Source organism: Suricata suricatta, chromosome 2, assembly GCF_006229205.1.
Source record: "Suricata suricatta isolate VVHF042 chromosome 2, meerkat_22Aug2017_6uvM2_HiC, whole genome shotgun sequence".
Taxonomy (NCBI): domain Eukaryota; kingdom Metazoa; phylum Chordata; class Mammalia; order Carnivora; family Herpestidae; genus Suricata; species Suricata suricatta.
The window spans coordinates 97,862,270-97,886,484 of NC_043701.1; the positions used below are offsets into that span (position 1 = coordinate 97,862,270).

The 24,215-nt window shown below is 37.9% G+C and overlaps 1 protein-coding gene, 1 long non-coding RNA gene and 1 pseudogene across 10 annotated transcripts in view; all 3 read left to right on the forward strand.

Annotated features, from left to right (window-relative positions):
- The window catches only part of CCDC126 (coiled-coil domain containing 126), a 94,861-nt gene extending 91,438 nt beyond the window's left edge, over positions 1 to 3,423 (forward strand). For 8 of the 9 annotated variants that reach the window (XM_029930240.1, XM_029930200.1, XM_029930191.1 and 5 more), the window contains one exon: positions 1,641 to 3,423. In XM_029930240.1, the coding sequence (XP_029786100.1) occupies positions 1,641 to 1,825 (185 nt within the window). In that variant the 3' untranslated portion in view covers positions 1,826 to 3,423. The remainder of the gene's footprint in view (positions 1 to 1,640) is intronic. The other variant, XR_003905071.1, reaches the window with a different exon arrangement.
- A 728-nt stretch (positions 3,424 to 4,151) lies between these two features.
- On the forward strand, positions 4,152 to 9,077 carry LOC115283827. The gene is made up of 3 exons (XR_003905073.1): positions 4,152 to 4,198; positions 6,347 to 6,414; positions 8,998 to 9,077. It is a non-coding gene; the product is annotated as an uncharacterized LOC115283827 (long non-coding RNA).
- An 8,102-nt stretch (positions 9,078 to 17,179) lies between these two features.
- On the forward strand, positions 17,180 to 18,648 carry LOC115275403 (annotated as a pseudogene).
- The last annotated feature ends 5,567 nt before the right edge of the window (positions 18,649 to 24,215 follow it).

Below are 24,215 nucleotides of genomic sequence, written 5' to 3' on the forward strand. Positions count from 1 at the left end.
CGAGCTGGTGGCAGGGGTGGGCAGGGTTGGTGAGGAGAGAGAGAGGGAGACACAGAATTCGAAGCAGGCTCCAGGCTCTGAGCTGTCAGCACAGAGCCCAACACGGGGCTCAAACCCATGGTTGTGAGATTATGACTTGAGCCAAAGTTGGAGGTTCAACCGAATGAGCCAATCAAGCACTCCTAGAAAACTGTTTCTATGTCCAGTGTCAAATAAATTACTGCTTATGTTTTCTTGTAGGAATTTTATGGTTTTAGGTCTCACATTTAGGTCTTTAATCTATGTTGAGTTTATTTTTGTGTCTGATGTAAGAAAGTGGTCCAGTTTCATTCTTTTGCATGAAGCTGTCCAGTTTTCCCAGCACCATTTGTTGAAGAAGCTTTTTTCCTATTATGTATTCTTGCCTCCTTTGTCATGGATTAATTGACCATGTTAGCACAGGTTTATTTCTGGAGTGTCTATTCTGTTCCAGGGAGCCATATGTTTATTTTTGTGCCAGTATTATATTGTTTTCCCCTTCCTTTGATTATAGCCATCCTGAAGTGATATCTCTTTGTGATGTTGGGTGTCTTTTCTTGTGTTTATTATCCATTTGCATATCTTATTTGGGGAAATGTCTATTCAAGTCCTTTGCTCACTTAAAAAATTGGGTTGTTTATCCTTTTGTTGTTTAAGGACTCTTTATATGTTTTTGAGATTAAACCCTTGTCAGATACATAATTTGCAAATATTGTCTTCCATTCTGCCTGTTATTTTCACTTTCTGGATAATAGTCTTTGATACCCAAAAGTTTCTAATTTTGATAAAGTCCAATTTATCTGTTTTTTTATTTTGCTTGTGCTTTTTCTGATCTCTTAGTGACAGAACCATCAGCAAATTTATCAATTGTTTTTAGATGATTGTTTCCCTGGTCACATGTTAGGGCCTGAGTTGCTGTTTTGGTCTGGAATCAGCAAAAAATAACAATATTAAGTGCCACTTACTGAGTACCTCAAATGTACTAGGTGCCTTTGGGAAAGTTGAAAAAATAATTCTAAGGAAGAGTCATAATTTCATTCTTTCCAGGTAAATTCTATTGAAACCCTTTAACTTCTCAAAGGGATATAAACTTCCCTTATTAGAAATTTAAGTCAGAACTATTGCTATTATCTCTACTATACTAATCAGTTTCCTGGCATCCGCCCTGATCCTGGGCTCCCCCACTCATATCCACACTTCAGCCTGTGGAGAATCCAGGGTCTTGTTTCTGCATTTCATTGAATTGCTTACTTACTTACCTAATTTTTTACCTTAACTGCCTAGTCCATGGTCATCTTTACAAACTGCTTCAAAAACTCAGGGTAAATGGAGTTCCTTACAAAGGGAATACAGTTTTGAACCAGACTTTAAATGTGTTTTATTGTATGAGAAGGTAAGAGTTTCCCTCCCATTTATAACTCTGAGATACCTTTAGGAAGGTCTCTATATGGTGCTATTGATTCAAGTAGGCTTTCTCTATCTGTGGTATGAGCACTTTCTCTCTAGTATTTCTGTCTGATGACTCAGTAATGTTTCACTATCCCCCTTCTCAAACTAGGAAAATACAAATGTTAAGAGCTGTATCAATGTGTAATACAGTTTATTCTGATTTTCCTCCCTAGCGGATCTAAAGAGAACAATTGCTGTCCTTTTAGATGACATTTTACAACGCTTGGTAAAGCTAGAGAACAAAGTCGACTATATTGTTGTCAACGGCTCAGCAACCAACACTACCAACGGCACTAGTGGGAACCTGGTGCCAGTAACCACAAATAAAAGGATAAATGCATCAGGCAGCATTAGATAGCAGTTGAAGATCACCTTGTGCTGCTACATCCACCGTGGATCATATCCTATGGCAGAGAGCTTTTAAGTTGCTGGGTAGGATAGAGTAATACTGTACAATAAAAGCCCTACACATTTCTGAGGAATATGCTGGATTCACAGAACTCTAATTCTGTATATAAATTTTAAAAGTTACTAGTTTGCTTTGAGGCAAGTCTCTTCAAATGCTGTACTATATATATCCTTAAGGAGAATTTGGTAACATGGTTGATGTAGTAAGCAGGTAGGTGATCTTTGTATAAATCTTCTGTGTTTGAGATGGAGGTGAAGCAAAAACACTGAAAGACATGGGTTCATTTCTATAAAATATTTATTTAAATATGTAACATGTTTTTTAGAGAATATTGTTACTGAGTCATTTTATCATTTGTTCTCAGTAGGTGTAACTGTTAGACTAATACTCTTAGAAAATGTGCTTACTTCCAGTACTATATTTTATTACTCAGATTATGAGCAGAAAAAGGAAGTATAATGTTGAAAATAATGTTTTGAAATCATGACCCAAAGAATGTCTTCATTTGCACTATCCTTCAGAATAACTGGAGGTTAATCATTGTATATTTTGAAAAATTACATTTGTAAGGTTATAATCTTGATATGGTTAGTAGCCATTGTCCATAACCTATTCTAAACATTGAGACAAATAACATAAAAATGAGAATCTCTAATCTCATACATAACATTTTCTTATATATACCTTGAAGAATAAAAGATATTTTTATGATGAGATTAACATTAAGTAAACTATTCATGATTTTTCATATACATGAATATTAATTTAAAAGTTTAACCCTTTGAGTGTCTGTGCTGTTGAAAGCACGTTATTTCCATATTTGGGTAAGGTTTGCTTTTGTTATGTTGGCAGTGGAAGGGGAGACGGAGATATCTGTGAGACTGGGACGCATCGGGTCTTCAGCCAGGTGTATATAATAAAGGTATTTCGTGCTGCATTAAACTGCTTGGAAAATGTTAACATTACGTAAGAGTATGTGGCTTCATGAAATTGTGGATTTGTGTAACAGATATATTAGGTATTCATTTTACATAATGACCACTTAAAAAACAAAAGCATTTAAGTTATGAAGATTGACTCTCTTTTCAGGAAAACAGCTATTGTGTATAGCGCAAGAGATCCTAATCTTGGATGGATAATTCCCATATAGAGCAAAGGACACCTTTATTTAATTTTCCCTTGTAGCACATTTAATTGTCATATGGTGCCCTATATTTCATAGTATTTATTCTCTATAATAACTGCTTAAGTGCAGCTAGCTTTTAGATCTAGGCTATACTGAATTTAGTTTTGGATATTGTATTGTTCATTATTATAATATGTTACCAGACATAGTAGCAATAATTATAATGATTTATTAAAGTAAGTATGAAAAAATATTGTTCCATGAAAGGTAGCTTTCTAAACTCTTTCCCCTATACTTTATGTGAAGAAATTAACTACATACCATTGCCAGGTGAAGTCTGGAATAATTGTTCGGTCTTATCAAATGTAGACATTTTTGTTTTTGTTTTCAGGGATGAAATAAAATATATTATTTGTACTTACTAAGTGTTTTAAGTTTTTTTCTTTAATGGTGGTTGTGCATTTAATAAATGTAAATGATTGAAAGGAATCTTAGATAATTTTGGGCTTTGTTTTATTAACTGCAGATACCCTTTTCAAAAAAGAAAAAACAATGGAAAATTGCTTTGTACATGGTAGGAGACTGAAGTCAGGATTTGATGGGAGTAAGTCAGGATTATGATCGGAGGTGGTTCCTGGGTCTGTACCCTCAAGTTGAAGTTTACTGTTGAGTTTTAAAAATCATATTATAGTATTTCTATCTTCAGTTAATTGTAATCAGGACATTAATACAAAGGGCATCGCTAAAGATGCTAAACTTTCATATTTATTTCAGAGTGACTTTGGGTTATTTCAGAATATCTTTAAGCAGTATACTGGCAAAAAAAAAGTAAGCATTATTTCACATAGTTGATGATAACTTGGGTCTCATTTGTCTTCAAGAAATACTTAGGACCTTGACTGTGGAGTTAGGTAGACTATAGAGGCTCAGATGTGCCTTTTTAGTGACACCATGTTCTTTAATTTAAATTTATAGAATCTGCCTCATCTTACTTAATTCCGTCTCAGAAGGCTAAAGTGTTAACAGTGTACATAGGAACCTCTGACTAGTACATTTGGTTTAATTGCAAACACTGTTCTGTTTTTAACCACTTTCTGTTGAATAGCTATTGATGTAGTTATATTGTTATCCTTTTTTTTTTAGAGAAATGTTTATGTGAAAAGAGGACATGATATAATAAAAGAGATAATGAATGAGTGAGTAAATGGGTTAATTGAAACCAATTTTTAAATAATTGAAAGCCCTGAATGATTCTTAACTTTTGGTTGGGGGCATGGTAGAGTTCATCTTTTGAGAGAGCTCAAAAGCTAGAGAGGAGAGAACAAAATGAATATGAAAATAAGAATAAATATAGAAAAACAAAGTGGGGGGGGACAAATCTGAAATTTTTCTCCTTACAGATAACTGCTACTGACATTTTAGCATATAAATGTGTATCTGGTCTCCCCTGCCTGGACTCTCTATTGTTGCTACTTAAAATAAAATCCAGTGTTCTTACTGTGGCCACAAAAGCCCTAATTTGCTCCTGTCGGCCTCCTAACTTCATCTCTAACTACCTCTTCCTTCTTAATTCCTCTTTGGCCATATTGACTTTCTTTTTCTGAGACTTTCTCTTCCATTCTTTTGCTTCAGCAACTTCAAATTTGATATTCCTCTTTTTGCAACTCATTCCCAGATATCTTCATGCTCCCCCTTCCATCCCCCCCAATATTCTCAGAGGTTGGCTCAAATGTGACTTCTTAGGGAAGTTGTCTCTGACCACCTACCTAATTAGCATGCCTCTAGCACTCTTCTTATCCTTTTTAATTTTTCATCATAGTTGTGGTATACCTAACATTAAATTGTATATTAATGTATTGTGTTTTTTTCTGTTGCTTCTTAGATTCTACGCTCCTTGAAGGCAAGGAATTCATTCTGTTCACTGATAAAATCTGGGCACATATGATTGTGTCTGACACATAATACGTGCCTGATAAATATTTGTTAAAACCAGTTACTAAGCCATTCTACACCTTTTGTGTGTCTATACCTTTATTTATATTTTAAAAAATTATACCACACATTGTATTCTTTTTGTATAATCTATGAACTTCTTTTCAAGTCAGTGAGTGTATAAGTTTTGTGGCTATTCTACTTTGTGGCTATATCACCACGGTTATATCTTTCAATTATTAGACATTTTGGTTGCAGATAAAAGATTTAGATCTAGAAATGGGACAAGTCTAAAGCTTGTCCTATTTCCAGTACTCCATGCTGTCATCATTTTAGGTGGTACTGGGTAACCCAGTAAGTGTGATTAGTAGCCATTTGGGGGAGTCAAAGTGGTGAAATCTCTCCATTTGCCTAGAATTACAAGGACAGAAAATCCAAAATGGGTGATCATCCTCACACCTTGTTTTATGTCATAAACAGGAGGCTAGAAGCATTTTGCAGGGTAGGAGAAAGAATAAACTGTAGAGTGCCTAATCCATAATTGGGTTAGAGAGCTGGGAGGGGATTGGTTAATGGTCACACTTGTGCTTAATCAGATCAAGTCTGTCATTTTGCACCTTTTTGCCTTAAAATGAATCAATAATATTAGTCTGTATTTAAGTAAGGAAGTCAGGCTATAAATATTTTTTTTATTAATGTTTTTTTCAATTTCACCAATGTCAGTATCCTTCAAACATATTTCCAGAATGACGTTAGGACCTCCTTTGAGTCCTTAGGTCAAGGATACCTTCACACTACTTCTAATTGGTTTAAAAAAATTTTTTTTAATGTTTTATTTGTTTTTGAGAGAGAGAGAGAGAGAGCACGAGCAGGGGAGGGTCAGAGAGAAGGACACACAGAATCTGAAGCAGGCTCCAGGCTCTGAGCTGTCAGCACAAAGCTGGACACGGGGCTCTCACCCACGGACTGTGAGATCATGACCTGAGCCGAAGCCAGACGCTTAACCCACTGAGCCATCCGGGCGTCCCTGCTTCTAATTGTTGATTAGCAGCATCATTCATTAGAATAAATCATTTTTCATTTAACTTTCTCAGGTGATTAATTCATCCACCCATCTACGCTTTAGTATTTACCCATTTTTCACACAAAGGAACACTCTATGATTCCGAGGAGTCTTTTTAGGTGGGAAGGTGTCATGGTAGATATGGTATCAAGGCTTGTGGGAACAAAACGTTTCGAGCTGCTGGTGTTTGGGAATTTCCACATAGTGTTGTTATATTCAGTTTTGAGATAAATGTTTTTTGTGTGTGTGTGTGTGTGTGTGTGTGTGTGTGTGCTTGTTTCTCATCTTCATGAGTTTGAAGAGGAGAGAAACAATTCCCTTTTATTCTTTTTATTTGAATCTGAATTAGGAGTTTCATTTCAAAAGCCTTGAGTGGATGATTGAAGCAGGAAGGCACAGAAAGAGGACTTCTGCCAGGTAAGGGCCGGCCACCAGCCTACCTCCTGGTGGAATCTCTACACATCCTATATTGAAACTATTCAAAACTGAAGTGTGCTCCAGGAGGAAAGATTTAGAGCAGGAAGGATTTGGAGAATTTGTTTTTAATATGCTTTTCGTCCAGTGGGATCACTGTGGTAATAACACTTATGGAGCATCCATGAAAGGCTGTGTACTGTGCTGTGCTCTTCATGTACAGTTTCTTGTTTCATCTTCAAAACAACTTTGTGAGTTCCTGATACCCCCATTTTCTAGATAAGGGACTGTGGTGCAGAGAAACTGGATTTGGGAGCTCTGGTCACAAATCTTACAGACCATACAGCAGAGACTCAAACCCAGAAAGGTCTATCTCCAGAGTTTGTGCTCTTGGCCATGATGTCTTACCCTCTATTCTGCTAATCTTGGCTTAAGTATACTCCATCTTGTTCCCAGGACATAGAAATTCCTCTCCTTTGATCCAAAAGAGAGATCTGCTTCTCTCTTTGCTCCTTACTCTGCTCTTAATGGCCTGGGTCAGCAGCAAGCATGGAGTCTGCAGGGCATCATGCAGTATGCATTTGGCGCACAGGCATTGATAGTAGCCCACCAGCCAGGATCCTGATGCCCAGGATGGGCAGGGTATGGGGATTGTAGGAGATGAACCCATTCCTGGGCAATTGGTTGGGAGCATCAGGCTACTGTATTTGGGAGTTGTTTTCTTTTAATGTTTATTTATTTTTGAGAGAGAGAGAGAGACAGCATGAGCAGGGGAGGGAGAGAGAGGGGAGACACAGAATCAAAGGCAGGCTCCAGACTCTGAGCTGTCAGCACAGAGCCTGATGTGGGACTCAAATTTACAAACCATGAGATCATGACCTGAGCCAAAGTCGGACGCTTAACTGACCAAGCCACCCAGGCACCCCTGTATTTGGTAGTTTAAAAAGGAGCCTGCCATAGTACTGTCTCTTACATCCAATCTTTGAAGGGAAGGAAGGGGTTGGCTTTGTTCAGATTCTTCCAGGGTGAACAATATCATCTCAGTCAAAGCTCAGGGCTATTTTTGTGCCCATCATGGGATTCAGGGCACCCTCAACTCACCCACAGCAGTTCTCTGTCACCATAAAATTTAGTACTAAGATTTTATTTGCAAGATTTAGGTTAGGGATTTTTCTGGGACCAGAATATTTCTTATCATTTCCCACTTCCTAGAGGCTAGACAGAGTGGGATTCAACACCACTCTCTTGGTCTGTTTTTCTCCTTTTAATCTCTAGGTTTTTCAGATGAACCATTTGATGACTTTTAAAGAAGACGGAAACTGTCTCCATAATGACTTGATAGTATCTGATTTAAGAGTTTTGCATGGTAGGGGTACCTGGGTGGCTCAGTCGGTTGAGCATCCGACTTTTGCTCAGCTTATGATCTCATAGTCTGTGGGTTCAAGCCCTGCATCAGGCTCTGTGCTGACAGCTCAGAGCCTGGATTCTGCTTCAGATCCTGTGTCTCCCTCTCTCTCTTCTCTGCTGCTTGTGTTCTGTCTACCAAAAATAAATAAACATAAAAAAAATTTTTTTTAAGTTTCACATAGTATCTCTTGAGTTTTCTAAAATACTAACAGAGCCATGGGGTGTCTGGGTGGCTCAGTCAGTTAAGCACTGGACTTTGGCTCAGGTCATGATCTCATGGTTCCTGAGCATGAGCCCCACATTGGGTGATCTTGAGCCCTGCTTGGGATGAGCACCACTTCTCTCTCTCCCTCCCTCTGTTGCTCCCTCTCTGCCCTTTGCTCACTTGTGCCCTCTTGCTCTCTAAAAAAAGAAAAAATCTATCATCTATCTATCTATCTATCTATCTATCTATCTATCTATCTATCTATTAGTCATCTATCTATACACACGCACACAGCCTTAAAAACTTCCAGGCATTTCTCTTGGAGCGCCTGGATGGCTCAGCCGGTTAAGCATCCCACTCTTAATTTTGCCTCAGGTCATGATCTCTTGGTTCTTGAATTCGAGTCCGAGTTCTGTGTGGGGTTCTGCACTGACAGCGTGGAGCCTGCTTGAGATTCTCTGCCCCTTCCCTGCACACATACTCAATCTGTCTCTCAAAATAAACATTAAAAAAAAAAAAAAGAAAACTAGCCATTTCTCCAAAGCTTGCCTGTTGATTTGAGAGCAGTTTGAATAATGGAAGCTCTGAATCCACCTTTTATGTTTTCCCTCTGCGATGACTTCTGCCCACTGCACATGGTCCACACACTGGTCATCAGACTGGATTGACATCACTGTAGAGAACTGTGGTAGAAAGTGACATGGGAATCCAACTAGTTTTTAGCATTGTCCATTATTACTTGCCCCATATAATAAAAGGTCTTTGGTCTTTCTTCCCCCCTAATTTGATGTATTTAAAAATGTAAAGAATGTAAAGACTGCTTATTGCAAACTCTAAAAGTGCCTTTTAGCTACAAATACTCTTCTCCTTTTAGCTTCCTGGCAAAGACATATTTGTAGGAGGAAGGCAGGCAGAAGCTGGGGTGGGGGTTGGTTTTGATATATTAATGTAGTTGGTTCTTTTTCTCTCTCCAGATCGGCTGCTGTCATTTTCTGCCTTGGAAAATAACTAAGTGGCACTTGGAATTAAACTCTCCTAGGGAGAGTGGTATGACTATTGAGAATTTTAAGTTAAAATCACTTTCTGCCTCTCTGCATGACTCAGTTCTTCCTTTAAACTTCTTCCCTCTCATGTATTACAAACAATATTGGGTTTTAATACAGCACCAAATAGCCCTGGTCAACAGAAGAAAGAGGTAGCTCTTTTCTCTGTTTAAAACAAGTGACTTTTCTGACACAGAGCCTCAGCTCAGGGGCTGAGAGACCACACAAGCAGTTGCTCTGCTCTATGTTTCTCAAATGATAAAGTTTCCCTGAGGTTAAAAAGGAAGCCAAGGCCACAACTCTAAAAGGAGGAAATTTTTCTTATTGTTGATTAGGGCTCAGTTAGCTTTACCAGGAAATGATGACCTTGGATCCTTCTTTTACCCTCAGGAAGATTTAAGCTACATCTTCCATACCTTTCTTTTTGGGGGAGACTACACTTTACATACACTGGCCTCAAAGTAGAAATAATTGGTTTTTTTACATCTCAGACCAGATGGAAAGTATTTTCCTTTGCTCCTGCAAAACCAAAATAACTAGTATTTCTTGCTTGTGATAAGGGGCTTGCAAATAAGGCGTGAGTGCTGGCCACATGGAAACTGTTCCAACCCTAGTCCCAGCTGAAACGCTGTGGCCATCTGAGAATGTTCTGTCGGAATTCCCAACAGATGAAGCCCAGCCCAGAACTGGTCACAACTATGAAACAATCCTATTATTGTTTCCTGTTTGTCAGGTTTTGCCTGCCCTGTTTTATGTCATATAGTCTGGATTTGCTCTTTTCCATTTCCTTGCCTGGAACGCCTGGTCCTTTTCTCTGATACGCTCTCCAGTTTTACTTACTGAGGACTCCAAGTTTCTGATTCCCGACCTTACAGAACTGATCCCTTTTCTCTGGAATCTCCTATCACTCATGGTCTCTGTTTCATGCATTCTGTCATCCGTTTATGTTCTGGCCTCTGTCTGGAATGCTCTTCTCTCAGCTCTTTGCACGAATGGCTTCTTCTCATTCTTCAGGTCTTACCTGAAGCACCACTTCCCGAGCAGCCTTCCCTAACCGCCTGTGCCAAAGCAAAAGCCTTTTCTCTATGTTCAGAGACGGTCGGGTCCCCAGCGCCTGCGGAAGTGGTGACTCTGCCCTCTTTCTAGAACGATCAGGTTTTCTTCTTCATGAGTTCGAAAAGGAGGACATCTTGCATTTTACTTTTTTCTTCAGATCTGAACTCCGAGATTCAATCCAAAAGTCTTAGGTAGACAGTACCTGGCACGTAGTAGATATTGAATATATTGTGATGGGTGGATATAATTTAAGTAGGATGTTATCAAACCTTTTATCCTAGGTCTTTTCATTTTTATTTATTTATTTTTATTTTAGAGACAGTGCATGCAAGCAGGGGAGAGAGGGAGAGAGAGAGTCCCAAGCTGACTCCACACAGAGTGTGATGCTGTGCTCCATCCCATGAGCCCGGGATCATGACCTAAGCCAAAAGTGAGTGGGACACTCAACTGACTGAGTCTCCCAGGTTCTTCCCTAGTTATTTCTATGTATAAAAAAAAAAAGTCATTATGTGGTGTTTTATTTTTAGTTTTGTTTTTGCCTTTTTGTTTCTTTTTTAAGTAGGCTTCATGCCCAGTACAGCGCCCAGTGCAAGGCTTGAACTCGCAACTCTGAGATCAAGACCTGCACTGAGATCAAGATTTGGACACTTAACTGATCAAGCTACCCAAGTGGCCCTTGTTATGTATTCTAATATAGAACATAAATATTATTTTGAAGTTGATTGTTTTAAAATACTTTAGATTTTTAAAATTGAAAAATTTGACTCTTAACGTCCATTGACTCTTTACCAGTATGACTTTTAGCAAATATGTAATTTCCGACTCAGTGCCTCCAACTCCAAAGCACTGATGATGCTGTCCTATGTGACCCTATGGGGTTTGGTATAATAAACGGAGTGTGTCTAAGACCCTGTGATTTCTATTTTTCCTTTTAAAAAAATCAATATTTATCTTTGTGAGAGAGAGAAAGAGAGAGAGAGGGAGTGCAAGTGGGGGAGGGACAGAGAGAGAGGGAGACACAGAATCCAAAGTAGGCTCCGGGTTCTGTACTATCAGTACAGAGCTCGATGCAGGGCTGGAACCCACAAACTGTGAGAGCATGACCTAAGCCAAAGTTAGAAGCTTATCTTACTGAGCCACCCAGGTGCCCCGACCCTGTGAGTTTGTAAAAGAAAATATAAAAAAGAATAATCAGATTGTTCGTCTCAATTTCCTAGGAGGAGGCCTTGTACGAAGTAGGTGTTCGGTATTTATTTGTTAACTTAATGTAACATGAGAGAAGGAGTCTGTGGATTAGCACATGCAAAGCACTAGAGAGATATTTGATATTCCTACAGTTCTCAGACTGTTTCACAGTGCAGTCTATATCCAGGACTTCTTTTCTGAAAAACCTTAAGGACTAGGTAGTGCAGTGTTTCAAATGACAGATTTTTGTGATCCATCAGGGAGATATGAAATCAATTTAGTGGTTTGTGACCAGCATTTTGAAGTAATGGAATAATATTGAAATATTAGATTCTATCATCAGTAATAAGGGTAAGTGTTCCCTGAAACTTTTGATTCGGATTTCTATAAGTGTTTGTTTTCTGAGTCAAGATGTAAAAGGTTTCTTAAGTAAGTTGAGGTTTAAAAAATGTTTTAAAGCCTCCAATATAGTATGACTATACAGATTATAATTAAAATGGTGCTGTTCTCATTTTTCTTGATTTCAGAAGAAAAATAAATAGAACAGAATTCTTGTTTGCTGCTAGCTACAAGGAGAAAAACAAAATTCTATACTGGAATAGCCATATAGGACTTTTTTTTTCCAGTTTAGGGAGATAATTAAAAGAAACTAAAATATACTTGCTTTACCAATAAATTCAAGTCATGTTCTAGGAGATCCTTTGTCAAATTTCTCTTTATAAGAGTTACTATGAAACTAATGTCTCTCATTTTTTATAGAAAACTAATGGCACTATCAAATTATGACTATCAACTAATATTTTTGTTACACTAAGAACTGTGTACATCCTATCCTGAAGACTAATTTTTTTAATGTTTTATTTTATTTTATTTTTAATTTAATTTTTAAATGTTTTATTTTTGAGAGAGAGAGACAGACAGCAGGGGAGGGTCAGAGAGAGAGGGAGACACAGAATCCGAAGCAGGTTCCGGGTTCTGAGCTGTCAACACAGAGCCCAATGTAGGGCTCGAATCCACGAAAACTGAGATCATGACTATTTGGCCGCGGAGCCGGGTGTGACCTTCAGGCACCCAGACAACAAGAAGCCACTCACTACCTCAACACTCCCCAACCGGAGACCTTCTGTGAGATCATGACCTGAGCTGAAGTCAGCTACCCAACCAACTGAGCCATCAAGGTGCCCCCAGGGTTTTAAATTTGTAACATTTTATTATGAACATTTCAAACCTCCATGCAGCAAGGTTGAAATGATTTGTCTAGCATCTAAATTTTGCCATTTTTTAATATACTTTATCACACCTATGAATCAATTTTATTTGTTTATGCTTTTTGAAATAAATTACAGTTATCAACACACTTCCCCTGAAGAACTTTAGCATGCATATCATTGAGTAGATAGAGTTCAACATTTAAAGTATTTTTGTTGGATGTGAAATTTATATATAACAAAATGCACAAATTTTAAGTGTACATTAGCTGAGTTTTGACAAATGCGTTAACCTGCTACCCAGACTCCTATTATGTGGAGCATTATCATCACATGAAATGTCTTGCATACCATCTTCTAGTCAACTCTTCCCCCAACCCTCTATCTCCAGCTCAATTTTTTCCACCACAGATTAATTTCACCTAATTTGAGAATTTCATTTAAGTGGAATCATCCATCTGTACTCTTGTGTTTGGGTGCTTTTGCTCATCATAATGTTTTTGATTTTCACTTATGTTGTTGCATGTGTTGGTAACTTGTTTATTGTTGAGTCGTAGTTCATTGTATGAATGTAACACAGTTTGCACATTCTTTTTCCTGTTGATGAACACCTGAGCTGTTTTTAGGTTTTGGCTATTAAATATAGAGCTGTTGTAGGGGCACTTGGGGGCTCAATCGGTTAAGCAACAGACTTTTGATCTCGGCTCAGGTCATAATTTCATGGTTTGTGAGTTCGGGCCCCTCACTGGGCTCTGCTGACAGTGTGAAGCTGCTTGAGATTTTCTTTCTCTTTCTCTCTCTCTCTGCCCTTACTTACCCCACTGGAGCATCTCTCTTTCTTTCTCTCTGAAAAAAAACCTTTAAAATATTAAAAAACATAAAGCTGCTATAAACATTTTTATAGAAGTCTTTTTGTGAACATAAGTTTTCATTTCTTGTGGGTAAATACATAAGAGTGAAGTAACAGGTCATATGATAAGTATATTAAGAAATAACCCCTCCCCTTTATTTTTCCTAAAGTGGTTGTGCCATTTTACATTCTTAGGGATGATAGAGTTTTGACTGGATGTCTCCGCATTCCCTCATGCTCAGCGTAGGTAATAGGTAATAGAAGGGTCATTATACCTCATTCCTTTGAAGCATTCATCCCATTGTGCTTACAGAACCTAACTGTAGATTGTGAACAAACTTGTGAAATCATGTGAGTAGGAGTCCTGAACTGCTCATGTTCCACCAGCAGATGGATCAAAAAACCATTGTCTTTAAGAGAGAGAATAAAAGGCCTAATAGGATGACCCATCTTTGTCTTTTGATGTCCCAAAACTTGTTTCATTGCTACTTATAAAGAAAGTAAGACCTATCCTGGAGGAGAGAGTCATTCCTTGGCAATATCCTGTACTGAGTTGTTAACTGGTTCCCTGGAAATAATGGCATTTTTTTTCTTGTATTATAGATTTATTATACAACTCTCAGGCACCTGGTTAGAATTGGTTGTTACTTTCTATTTCATATTCCTGTCAGCTTGTATGGGTTTCTTTATTCAGTTTTTCTGAAAGAAATATATTTATTTATTTTGAGAGAAAGGGAAAGAGGGAGAGAGGGAGAGCAAGCAGAGGAGGGGTAGAGGGAAGGAGGGGGAGAGAGAGAGAGAGAGAGAGAGAGAGAGAGAGAATCTCAAGCAGGCTCTGCACTGTCAGTGTGTAGCCAGATGTGGGGCTCGAACTCATGAATCATGAGGTGATGACTTGAAAGCAAGAGTTGGATGCTTAACCGACTGAGCCATCCAGATGCCCCTCTTTATTCTATTAATCTGATGAGTTTCACTGGCTGATTTTCAAATATGAAACCAATCTTGCTTTTTGGTTGTAACGTATTTTTTTGTATGTGTTATTAGGTTCAGTTTGCTACTGTTTTGTATTAGGGATGTTTAAAACAATAGATTTATAAAAAAACAATAGATTTATGAGATTTATGAACAAAATTGGTCTTTAATTTTCTTTCCTTATAAATCCTTCTTTAGTTTCGGCGTTGAGTTTATTCTGGTGTCATAGAACAAATTGAGAAATATTCTCTAAAAGACTGAGTATAAGATTGATGTTATTTCTTTGTTAATTTAGAAAAAGTTGCTAGTGAAGATTGTGGCCTTGGGATATCTTTTGGGGAGTGTCTTTAAATATGGGCTCATTTTCTTTGATAGGTATAGGGATATTTAGATTTTTTAGATTTAATTTTTTGAAAGATTTTATTTTTAAGTAATCTCTGCTCCCAACTAGGATTCTACCAAATGAGCCAGCCAGGTGCCTCTATTTAGATTTTATTTTTATATTAGTTTTAGTAAGTTGGTATTTCCCTAAATTTTTCTTGTTCATTTAAATTTTAAGTTTATTAATATAAAGTTGTTAATAACTTATTATTTTTTCATATCTACAGTATGATCTGTAATGATGTTGCTTTTAATATTTTTTCATTTTTGCTTTGCTCTTTGGTTATTTCTTAGTTAAAAGGTAAGGTCTCATTTTTTTTTACTGATACATAGGACTTCATTATATGGCTGTTCATGCAACTAGATCCCAATTAATGGATGTTTGGTTTGTTTTCCAGTCTTTTTACTGTAACAAATAGTGCTGAAGGGAATAACTTTCTACATTTGTGTTTAAATTTTCCTTTCTTCTTCTTCTTCTTCTTCTTCTTCTTCTTCTTCTTCTTCTTCTTCTTCTTCTTCTTTTTTTTTTGCTGGTAATGATCTCATTTACATGTATAATCTAAGAAGCAAAGCAAACAAAGGAAAAATAAAACAAAACCAAGCTCATGAATATAACAGACTGATGATTGCCAGAGGTGGGTTTAGAGGATGGGAAAAATGGATAAAAAGAATCAAAAGGTACAAACTTCCAGTTATAAGGGGCTCGTGGGTGGCTCAGTTGGTTAAGCATCCGACTCTTGATTTGGGCTCAGGTTGTGATCTCTTCATCCTGAGATTCACTGAGATGGACCCTTCTTGAAATTCTCCCTCCCTCTCTGCCCCTCCAATCTCCCTAAAATAAATAAATAAACTAACTTTAAAAGTATTAAAAAAAACACAAACTTCCAGCTCTAGGATAAATAAGTCATGAGAATGTAATTTACAGCATGGCGACTACAGTTAATAATAATACTGTATTGCGTAAATGAAAGTTGCTAAGAAAGTAAATCATAAACGTCCACATTGCACAAAAAAATTCTGTTACTATGTCTGGTGATGGATGTTAATTAGTCTTACTGTGGTGATCATTTCACAATAGGTACAAATATGGAATCATTATGTTGTATATCTGAAACTAGTGTAATGTGTGTCAGTTATACATCAATAAATTGAACATTTTTGCTAGTGTTATTTTTGGGATAGATTCTTAGAAATGGGACTTCCTAAAAATAGGGGAGAGGTAATAGCTATAGATTAAATAGAAATTTAAGAGATATAACAATCAGGGGCACCTGGGTGGCTTAGTCAGTAAAGCGTCCAACTCTTGGTTTTGGCTCAGGTCACGATCTCATGGTTTATGGGTTTGAGCCACATGTCAGGCTCTGTGCTGACAACATGGAACCTGTTTGGTATTTCTCTCTCCCTCTCTCTTTGCCCCTCCTTGGCTTGCTCTCTCTCTCTCTCTCACTCAAAAAAAAAAGCATTTAAAAAAAGATAAAAAGTCAAATACAATAGATTCTTGATTAAATTGTGCTATGAAAACAATGAGCTATACATAACATTTTGAGGACATAGGTATGAGATGAAATTAGGGAGTATTTTTATGTTGTTGGGGTGACAGTACCATTGTATCTAGATAGGAGAATGTCCTTTTTTTTTAGATGTGTAAAATATTCTGGCATGAAATGTCATAGTGTGTGACACTTACTTAAAAACAAATCAACCACAATAATAAAAATTATAGACACATGAATAAAACAAAAAAGCTGATATGACAAAATGTAAATCTTATACATATTTGACTTTAAATAGTGGGTTAGGGGTGCCTGGGTGGCTCAGTTGGTTGAGCGCCAGCTTTGGCTCAGGTCATGATCTCACGGTTTGTGGGTTCGAGCCCCGCATTCGGCTCTGTGCTGACAGCTAGCTCGGAGCCTGGACTCTGCTTCCGATTCTGCATCTCCCTCTCTATTTGACCCTCCCCTGCTCACACTGTCTCTCTCACAAAAATAAGTAAGACATTAGAAAACATTTTTTTTAATAAATAGTGGATTTATAGGTGTTCATTATACCATTTTTTCTACTTTTGTACATGCTTGAAAACTTTTTAATAAAAAGTTAAAAATCTAAAAATTATATAAAATTGTTTTATCTTCCTAGTATTCTTTTTATTCTTATGTTGAAATTTTGTCCACAAGAATTTTTTCTTAAAAATATATTTTGTCTGATACTAATGTAATTATTTCATAATACTAATGTACTATCTCAGAATACTAGTGTGATTTGTTTTAATTAATATTTATTTGGGTGTTAGTGCAGAAGCTGCAGCCGGGGAGCAGCCACCTAAGGAGAATTCTAAAGATGTCTGAGGGGTGCCTAGCTGGCTCAGTGAGAAGAGCATATGCCTCTTGATTTTAAGGTCTAGCCTGAGGCCCATGTTGCATGTAGAGATTACTAAAAATAAATAAATAAACTTAAAAAAAAGATGCTGTCTATGCATGTGGCCTTGGGCTGTGGCTTTCATCCTCCCATAGCAGGCTTGGCTGGTCTCCCAAAACATTTTGCGGTCATCCTTAATTGCCACAAGGAACTTCCAAGCCTAACACTTGTCCCCAGAAGACTGGCACTGCTGGCATGTCTTCTGTCTTTGAAGAGCCTATTCTTGGAGCTTTAGTCTCTGCTGACCTTGAGGAGGCTAGGTGTGACTTAAGTACTGGTAATTGCTCAAGTCCATGGGCTAACGTATTTCTTCTTGCTCAAGCAGAAAAAATGGTAGAGTTATCTTACAAACTTAAAGGGTATGTCTCTGAACTTGGAACCTGACAGTGTTGGTGTTCTTGTGTTTGGAAATGAAAACTGACTAAGGAAGAAGATATACTGAAAAGGACGGGAGACATTGTGGATGTTCCAGGTGGTGAGAAGCTGTCGGGTCATGTAGTAGGTACCATTGGTAATTGGTTGCAAGAACTGTAGGCAAGTTGGCTGAAAGCCCCTGGGATCATTCCTCCAATCTCTATGCAGAAACCAACGCAGACTGGCATTAAGGCCGTGGAGAGATGGTCAACATGAGCTGGTTATTGGTGGCCAATAGACTGGCAAAATGTCAATGATTGGCAGAATCACTGACCAGAAAGGTTTCAATGATGCATCTGATGAAAAGAAGAAGTAGTACCACATCTACATTGCTGTTGGTCAAAAGAGATCTACTGTTGCCCAGTTGGTGAAGAGACTTGGGGATACAGATGCCATGAAGTACACCACTGTGGTTTCAGCTACTGCTACTGATTCTGCCCCACATCAGTGCCTGATTCCTTATGCCAGCCGTTCTATGGGAGAATATTTTAAGGATAATGGAAAACATGCTTCGGTCATCTATCACGTGTTAGCCAAATGATCTGTTGCTTATTACCACACCTCTGCTGCTCATGAGGCCTATCCTAGTGATATGTTCTAAGTACACGCTGTCTGCTGGAGGGAACAAAATGAATGATCCTTTTGGTAGTGGCTCTTTGACTGCGTTTCCAGCTGTGCAAACACAGCTGGTTATGCGTGTGCTTATATTCCAACGAATGTCATTTCCATCCCTGATGGACAGATGTTCTTGGAAACAGAAGTGTTTTACAAAGGTACCTGTTGGCCACACTGTATCCTGTGTCAGCTCAGCTGCCCAAACCAGGGTCAGGAAGCAGGTGGCAGGTACCATGAAGCTGCAACTGGCTCTCAATCATGAGGTTGCTGCTTTCGCCGGATCCGGCTCTGACCTCCACACTGCCACTCAACAACTCCTGAGTCGGGATGTGCATCTTGAGTATCTGAAGCAAGGACAGAATGCTCCTGTGGCTACTGAAGAACGAGTGGCTCTTTGCTGGTGTAACGGGGTATCTTGATAAACCAGAGCTATTTCTATTGTATTTGTGTTTGTGGGGTTTTTTTTTTTTTGGCTTGAGTATTTAAAAGCAAATCTTAAAAGGCATGGTATTTTATTCTAACTACATCATCCTTTAAGAGACAACTTTTTTCCCCTTATATAACCACAAGGCCATTTTTACATCTCAAAAAATGAAATAAACATTTCTTAAGTTGTAATACAAACTATTCAAATTTCCCTATCATCTCAAAAAATGTCTTTTTACAATTATTATTTTTGCAAGCCAGAATCCACAGGAGGTCCACATTTGGTGCTTGTAGGATCTCTTTTCATTTGCTAACGTGCTCCACTTCCCTTCCCTCATTTAAGTTACTTCAAGAAGAAACTGAATCAGTAGTTCTGCAGAATGTTGCAGTTGTATCTTGTGTTTATTTTTTTAAATATTATTTATTTTTGAGAGAGAGAGAGACGGCATGAGCAGGGGAGGGGTGGAGAGAGAGACACACACACACAGAATGTGAAGCAGGTTCCAGGCTCTGAGCTAGCTGTCAGCACAGAGCCTGATGTGGGGCTCGAACCCACAAACCATGAGATCATGACCTGAGTCGAAGCCAGATGCTTAACTGACTGAGCCACCCAGGCGGCCCTGTATCTTGTGTTTAATTTGCTTTTCCATCCTCTGTATTTCCTGTAGTCTAGAAGTTAGCTCTAATGACTTGATTAAATTCTATTTTAGATTCTTTTTTTTTTTAAATGTATGTATAAGCAGGAGAGGGACAGAGAGGGGAACAGAGGATCCAAAGTGGGCTCTGCGCTGACAGCAGAAAGCCCCATGAGGGATTGAGACTCATGAACAGGGAGACCATGACCTGAGCCGAAGATGGATGTTTAACTGCCTGAGCCACTCAAGAGCCCCAATTTTAGGTTCTTGACAAGAATATACTATACGTGATGTTACAGACTTCATATTATTTCATCACCTCAAGAGCCACATGGTGTCAGATGGCCTCACTTTTAGTAATGCTTAAGTTGTTCATGTGTGGACCCTGATTCCTTCCGATTGTAAAGTTTCCCAAGAATCTTTCACTTAAGGATTTTGGTATCTGTTGATGATCACTGTCTGAGTCACTTAAAAACAAATCCAGTTTGCAAGATGGTGATTTTCTGATTCAGTCATTCTGTCTTCATTTATTAGCTAGAAGTGTTCTGTAGAGAACTTTGTTACTTCCATAAAGATTATTTGGTTACCTCGAAAACTGTTCATACCAGAAAAACAGGACAGATCTTTAATTATTTCCTTTCAACTATCCAATTTTACAGTAATGTGTTGGTTACCTAGCAACCTCCATGATGTCCATAGAGTCTTTCTCTTTTTCCTTTTTTGAATAGCACTATGAACTCATGGCTTTACACATTAAATGTGTTTTTATTAGTTGCTGTTGTTTGACATTCAACTTATTCTATTTTGAGTACAAGTGGGAAGCTTTTGAGCCTTCTATATTTGTTTGATATGACAAGATTAGCTTTTGATAGCCTCTTTGTTTTCTGGCACATAAGATACGCCAAGCTTAAATGGTATATATTTCTTGGATTGACTGTCCAGAAAATCCTGAATCCTTTTAGTGTGAAATGATGTTTTGAGACCACAATATAGGATTCTTGTTGCTACTGAATTATTATTGCTTCTTGGCCTTTCAGTGCACAGAGCTAGAAAATACGTAATTTTAACATTTATTTTTAAATTTTTGAGAGAGTGACAGAGCGTGAGCAGGGGAGGTGCAGAGAGAGAGGGAGACACAGAATCTGAAGCAGCTCCAGGCGCTGGACTGTCAGCACAGAATGCCACATGGGGCTCAAACCCACAAACCATGAGATCATGACTGACTGAGCCACCCAGGCGCCCATTCACCACTTGCTTTCTGATCACTTTCAAATTTCTATCTCCTGCCTGGACTTCTTTGCTGAACTGCAGATCTAGATATCCAACTTTTCATTCACTCTCTGTACTTGGATGTCTACTAGATAGTTTAAACTTAACATGTCCAAAAATGAACTCTTTTTTAAGTTTATTTTTTTATTTTGGGAGAGAGAGTGACAGAGAGTGAGCATGCACATGAGCAGGGGAGGAGCAGAGAGAGGGAGAGAGAATCCTAAGCAGAGGTTAGAACTCACAAAACCAACCTTGAGACCATGACCTGAGCCAAAATTAAGAGTCAGACACTTAACCAGCTGAGTCACCCAGGCGCCCCCCCGCCCAATGAACTTGTGATTTCCATCCAACTGTTCCTCCAGCCTCCATATTTCAGTAAATGGCAACTCTATCATGTTGTGCAGGCCAAGTCATCCTGACTTTTCTCTCTCCTATTCTATAACTGTTCCATCAGTGTATCCTGTCAGCTTCTCCCTTTGAAATAGATTAAAGATTCAATCAAGCCTCCATTTCTTACCATCTCCACTGCCACCACCGCCCCCGACTAAGGTGCTATAAATTCACCAGGATTTTTATAATACTCTCATAACCCGTCTTCCTGTTTCCACCCATGCTTCTCCTTCATGAACTGTTCTCAACTTGGCAGACAGAGTGAGCTGTTAAAAGTCATTCCTGTGTTCAAAACTCCCCAATATATTCCTTCAAAAATATTTGGGTTTGGGGAGAGTGGATGGAGGTGGGTGAAACAAAGCTGACCATGTATTACTATTTATTGAAAGTGAGGATAATGACATTAAATTCATTATACTCTTTTCTTTATTTCTGTATATATTTGATAAATAAAGCAAAAACAAAACTCTTCAAAGGCTTTATAATTGTGTATAACTGCACTAATATGGTAGCTACTAACCATGTTTGATTATAAAGCACTTGAAATATGCTAGTCTGAATTTAGATGTGCTGAGTATAAAATACACACTGGATTTTTTTTTTAAGTTTATTTTGAGAGAGAGAGAGAGAGAGAGAGAGAGAGAGCGAGGCAGAGACAGAAAGAGAATCCCAAGCAGGCTCTGCTGATAGGGTGAACCTGAGGTTCAGTCCCATGAAGCATGAGATTATGACCTCAGCTGAAATCAAGAGTTGGTCGCTCAACTGACTGAGCCACCCCTACACTGGATTTTAAAATCTTCGCAAAAAAGAAAAAAGAAAAAAATGTAAAATAACTCGAGTATTTTGGTATATTGATTACATGTTAGATAATTATGGTTTGGATATGTTGGATAAAATAAAATATATTATTAAAATTAATTTTATTTGTTTCTTTTTACTTTTAAAATATAGTTACTAGGGGCGTCTGGGTGGCTCAGTCAATTGAGCATCCGGCTTCGGCTCAGGTCATGATCTCACAGTTCGTGGGTTCAAGCCCCATGTTGGGCTCTGTACTGACAGCTAGCTCAGAGCCTGGAGCCTGCTTCAGCTGTGTCTCCCTCTCACTCTGACCCTCCCCTGCTCACTCTGTCTCTCAAAAATAAATTAAAAACATAAAAAAAAGATTCCCTCTAAAATATAGGTACTAAAACATTTAAAGTGATATTTGTGGCTCATGTCATCTTTCCGTCAGATCCATAAGCCCAAATGATCTAAGTTCCATTTTCTCTCTGGTCTCATCTTCTGCTTTCTTTTCCTCTCTCTGGCTTACCCCACGCCACCCACACCAGGCTCTTTGTTAAGAACAAGCACAATACACTTCTGCCAAGGGAACTCTGCACATGCTAACCTGTCTCCTGAAGCTCTTTCTCAGGGTCTATGTGGCTCATCCTCTTGTTTTCTTCAGGATTCTGCTCACATCACCTGAGTTTTCAGAGATATTTATTTGATCTCTGGACACCTCATCCCCTCCACTCTATTCCTCTTGATCTGCTTTCTTTTTCTTTATCATATTTATCCTTACTTACTTTGGGGGTTTTGTTCATTTGTCTTCCTATATCCCGAGCATCCAGTAGAATGCTTATACAGCATATGTGTTTGGTAACATTTTGTGGAAGGAATGTCTATGGATTATGCAAATTAATTATGTCAAGTTCAATGCTGACTTCTGCAATTCTGCAAAAAATATGGCTCAGGTTTCAGAAATATAAAAAGAGTAAAAATTATTAAAGTAAACTTTAACTGTAACAGGAAATTCCCTGCATAAGAAAGCAGTTGCTTTATAAAATGGTATAAGATGGCTGTTTTATTCCTTTCAAATGAATTAAGGTACAATAAATAACCTTATACTAATTAATTTTTTAAAATGTGGACTTATAATATTATATTAATTTCAGGGATACAACATAATGTTGGATAATTATATACATTGCTAAGTGCTCACTGCTGTCAGCGTAGTTACCGTCTGTCACCATATAACATTTTCACAATTATTGACCCCATGCCCTGTGCTGTACTTTTCATCACAAGGCTTATTTCTTTGATAGCTGGAAGTTTGTGCCTCTTAATCCCCTTTACCTAATCCACCCACCCCAACCCCCTTTCCTCCGTCAATCTCCAGTTTGTTCCCTGACCGAATACTAATCAATTTTTATATATTTGAGTGATTAGTAACAAGCATTTTAGAGATACTTGTGATGAATTCAATTAAATAAATAAGATACAGACCAAAACTTATTTAAGTGTTGGAAATGCTTTGTATCCAACAGATAACCCATTTCTCAAAGGCATTTTCCAGATTCTTTTGTTAGTCTGGAATTTTTATTGTATTAATGGTAATCCAGTAAAGTAGGTCATGTCAAAGAGCTTAGAAATTTTTTTCTGATACACTGAAATTTTTATTGTGCTAGTAATTGAAACAGAACATGATCTGTTTATAAAATAACTTGAAGGCAAAATTTAAAGTTGAAACTATGAAGCAGGGAAAGGAACCAAAAAAGGAAAAATGCAAAAGGATGATTTTTAGCCTATTGTCTATATCTTAAAATGTAAGATGACTAAATGTAGTAATTTAAAAACAAAGTGATCTTTTCATTACCTGAATATATTTCCTTCATTATTTTAATTTTCGAACAGTTTTGGTTACAGCATCCCTTCAAATAAAACTGAAAAAATGAAATGACACCAATAAGGTATATGACAATTTGGATTGTGAAATTTTAATGGGCAAAACTGGCAAATCAGGGCTAGCACTATATTAAAGAATTTTATAAATTTATTTTTACATTTATTTATTTTTGAGGGACAGAATGAGACATAGCGTGAGCCAGGGAGGGGCAGAGAGAAGTAGACACAGGATCTGAAGCAGGCTCCAGGCTCTGAGCAAGAGTTCAGCACAGAGCCTGATGTGGGGCTTGAACCCACGAACTATGAGATCATGACCTGAGCTGAAGTTGGAAGCTTAACTGACTGAGCCACCCAGCCAACCCCATATATTAAAGACCTTTAACTAAGAGTTTAAAAGCATATCCTTAGTGCTTTTTTGGAGCATTGTTTTATACTCATTTAATAAACATTTAGTAAGTATATATTGTGTGTCAACACTGTACCAACTTTCCAAGGTACAAAACTGTATTTTCATCGTGGCTGCCCTTTCCTGAGAACTAACTGAATGTCAAGCAAGTGTTTTACAGACATTATTTTAGTTAATTCTCATGAGAAGGTGGTTAATTGTATTACTCTCCATATACACATGGGCAACAAGGCTTTCCAAAGAGTTCTGCTTTCAAGGAGTTC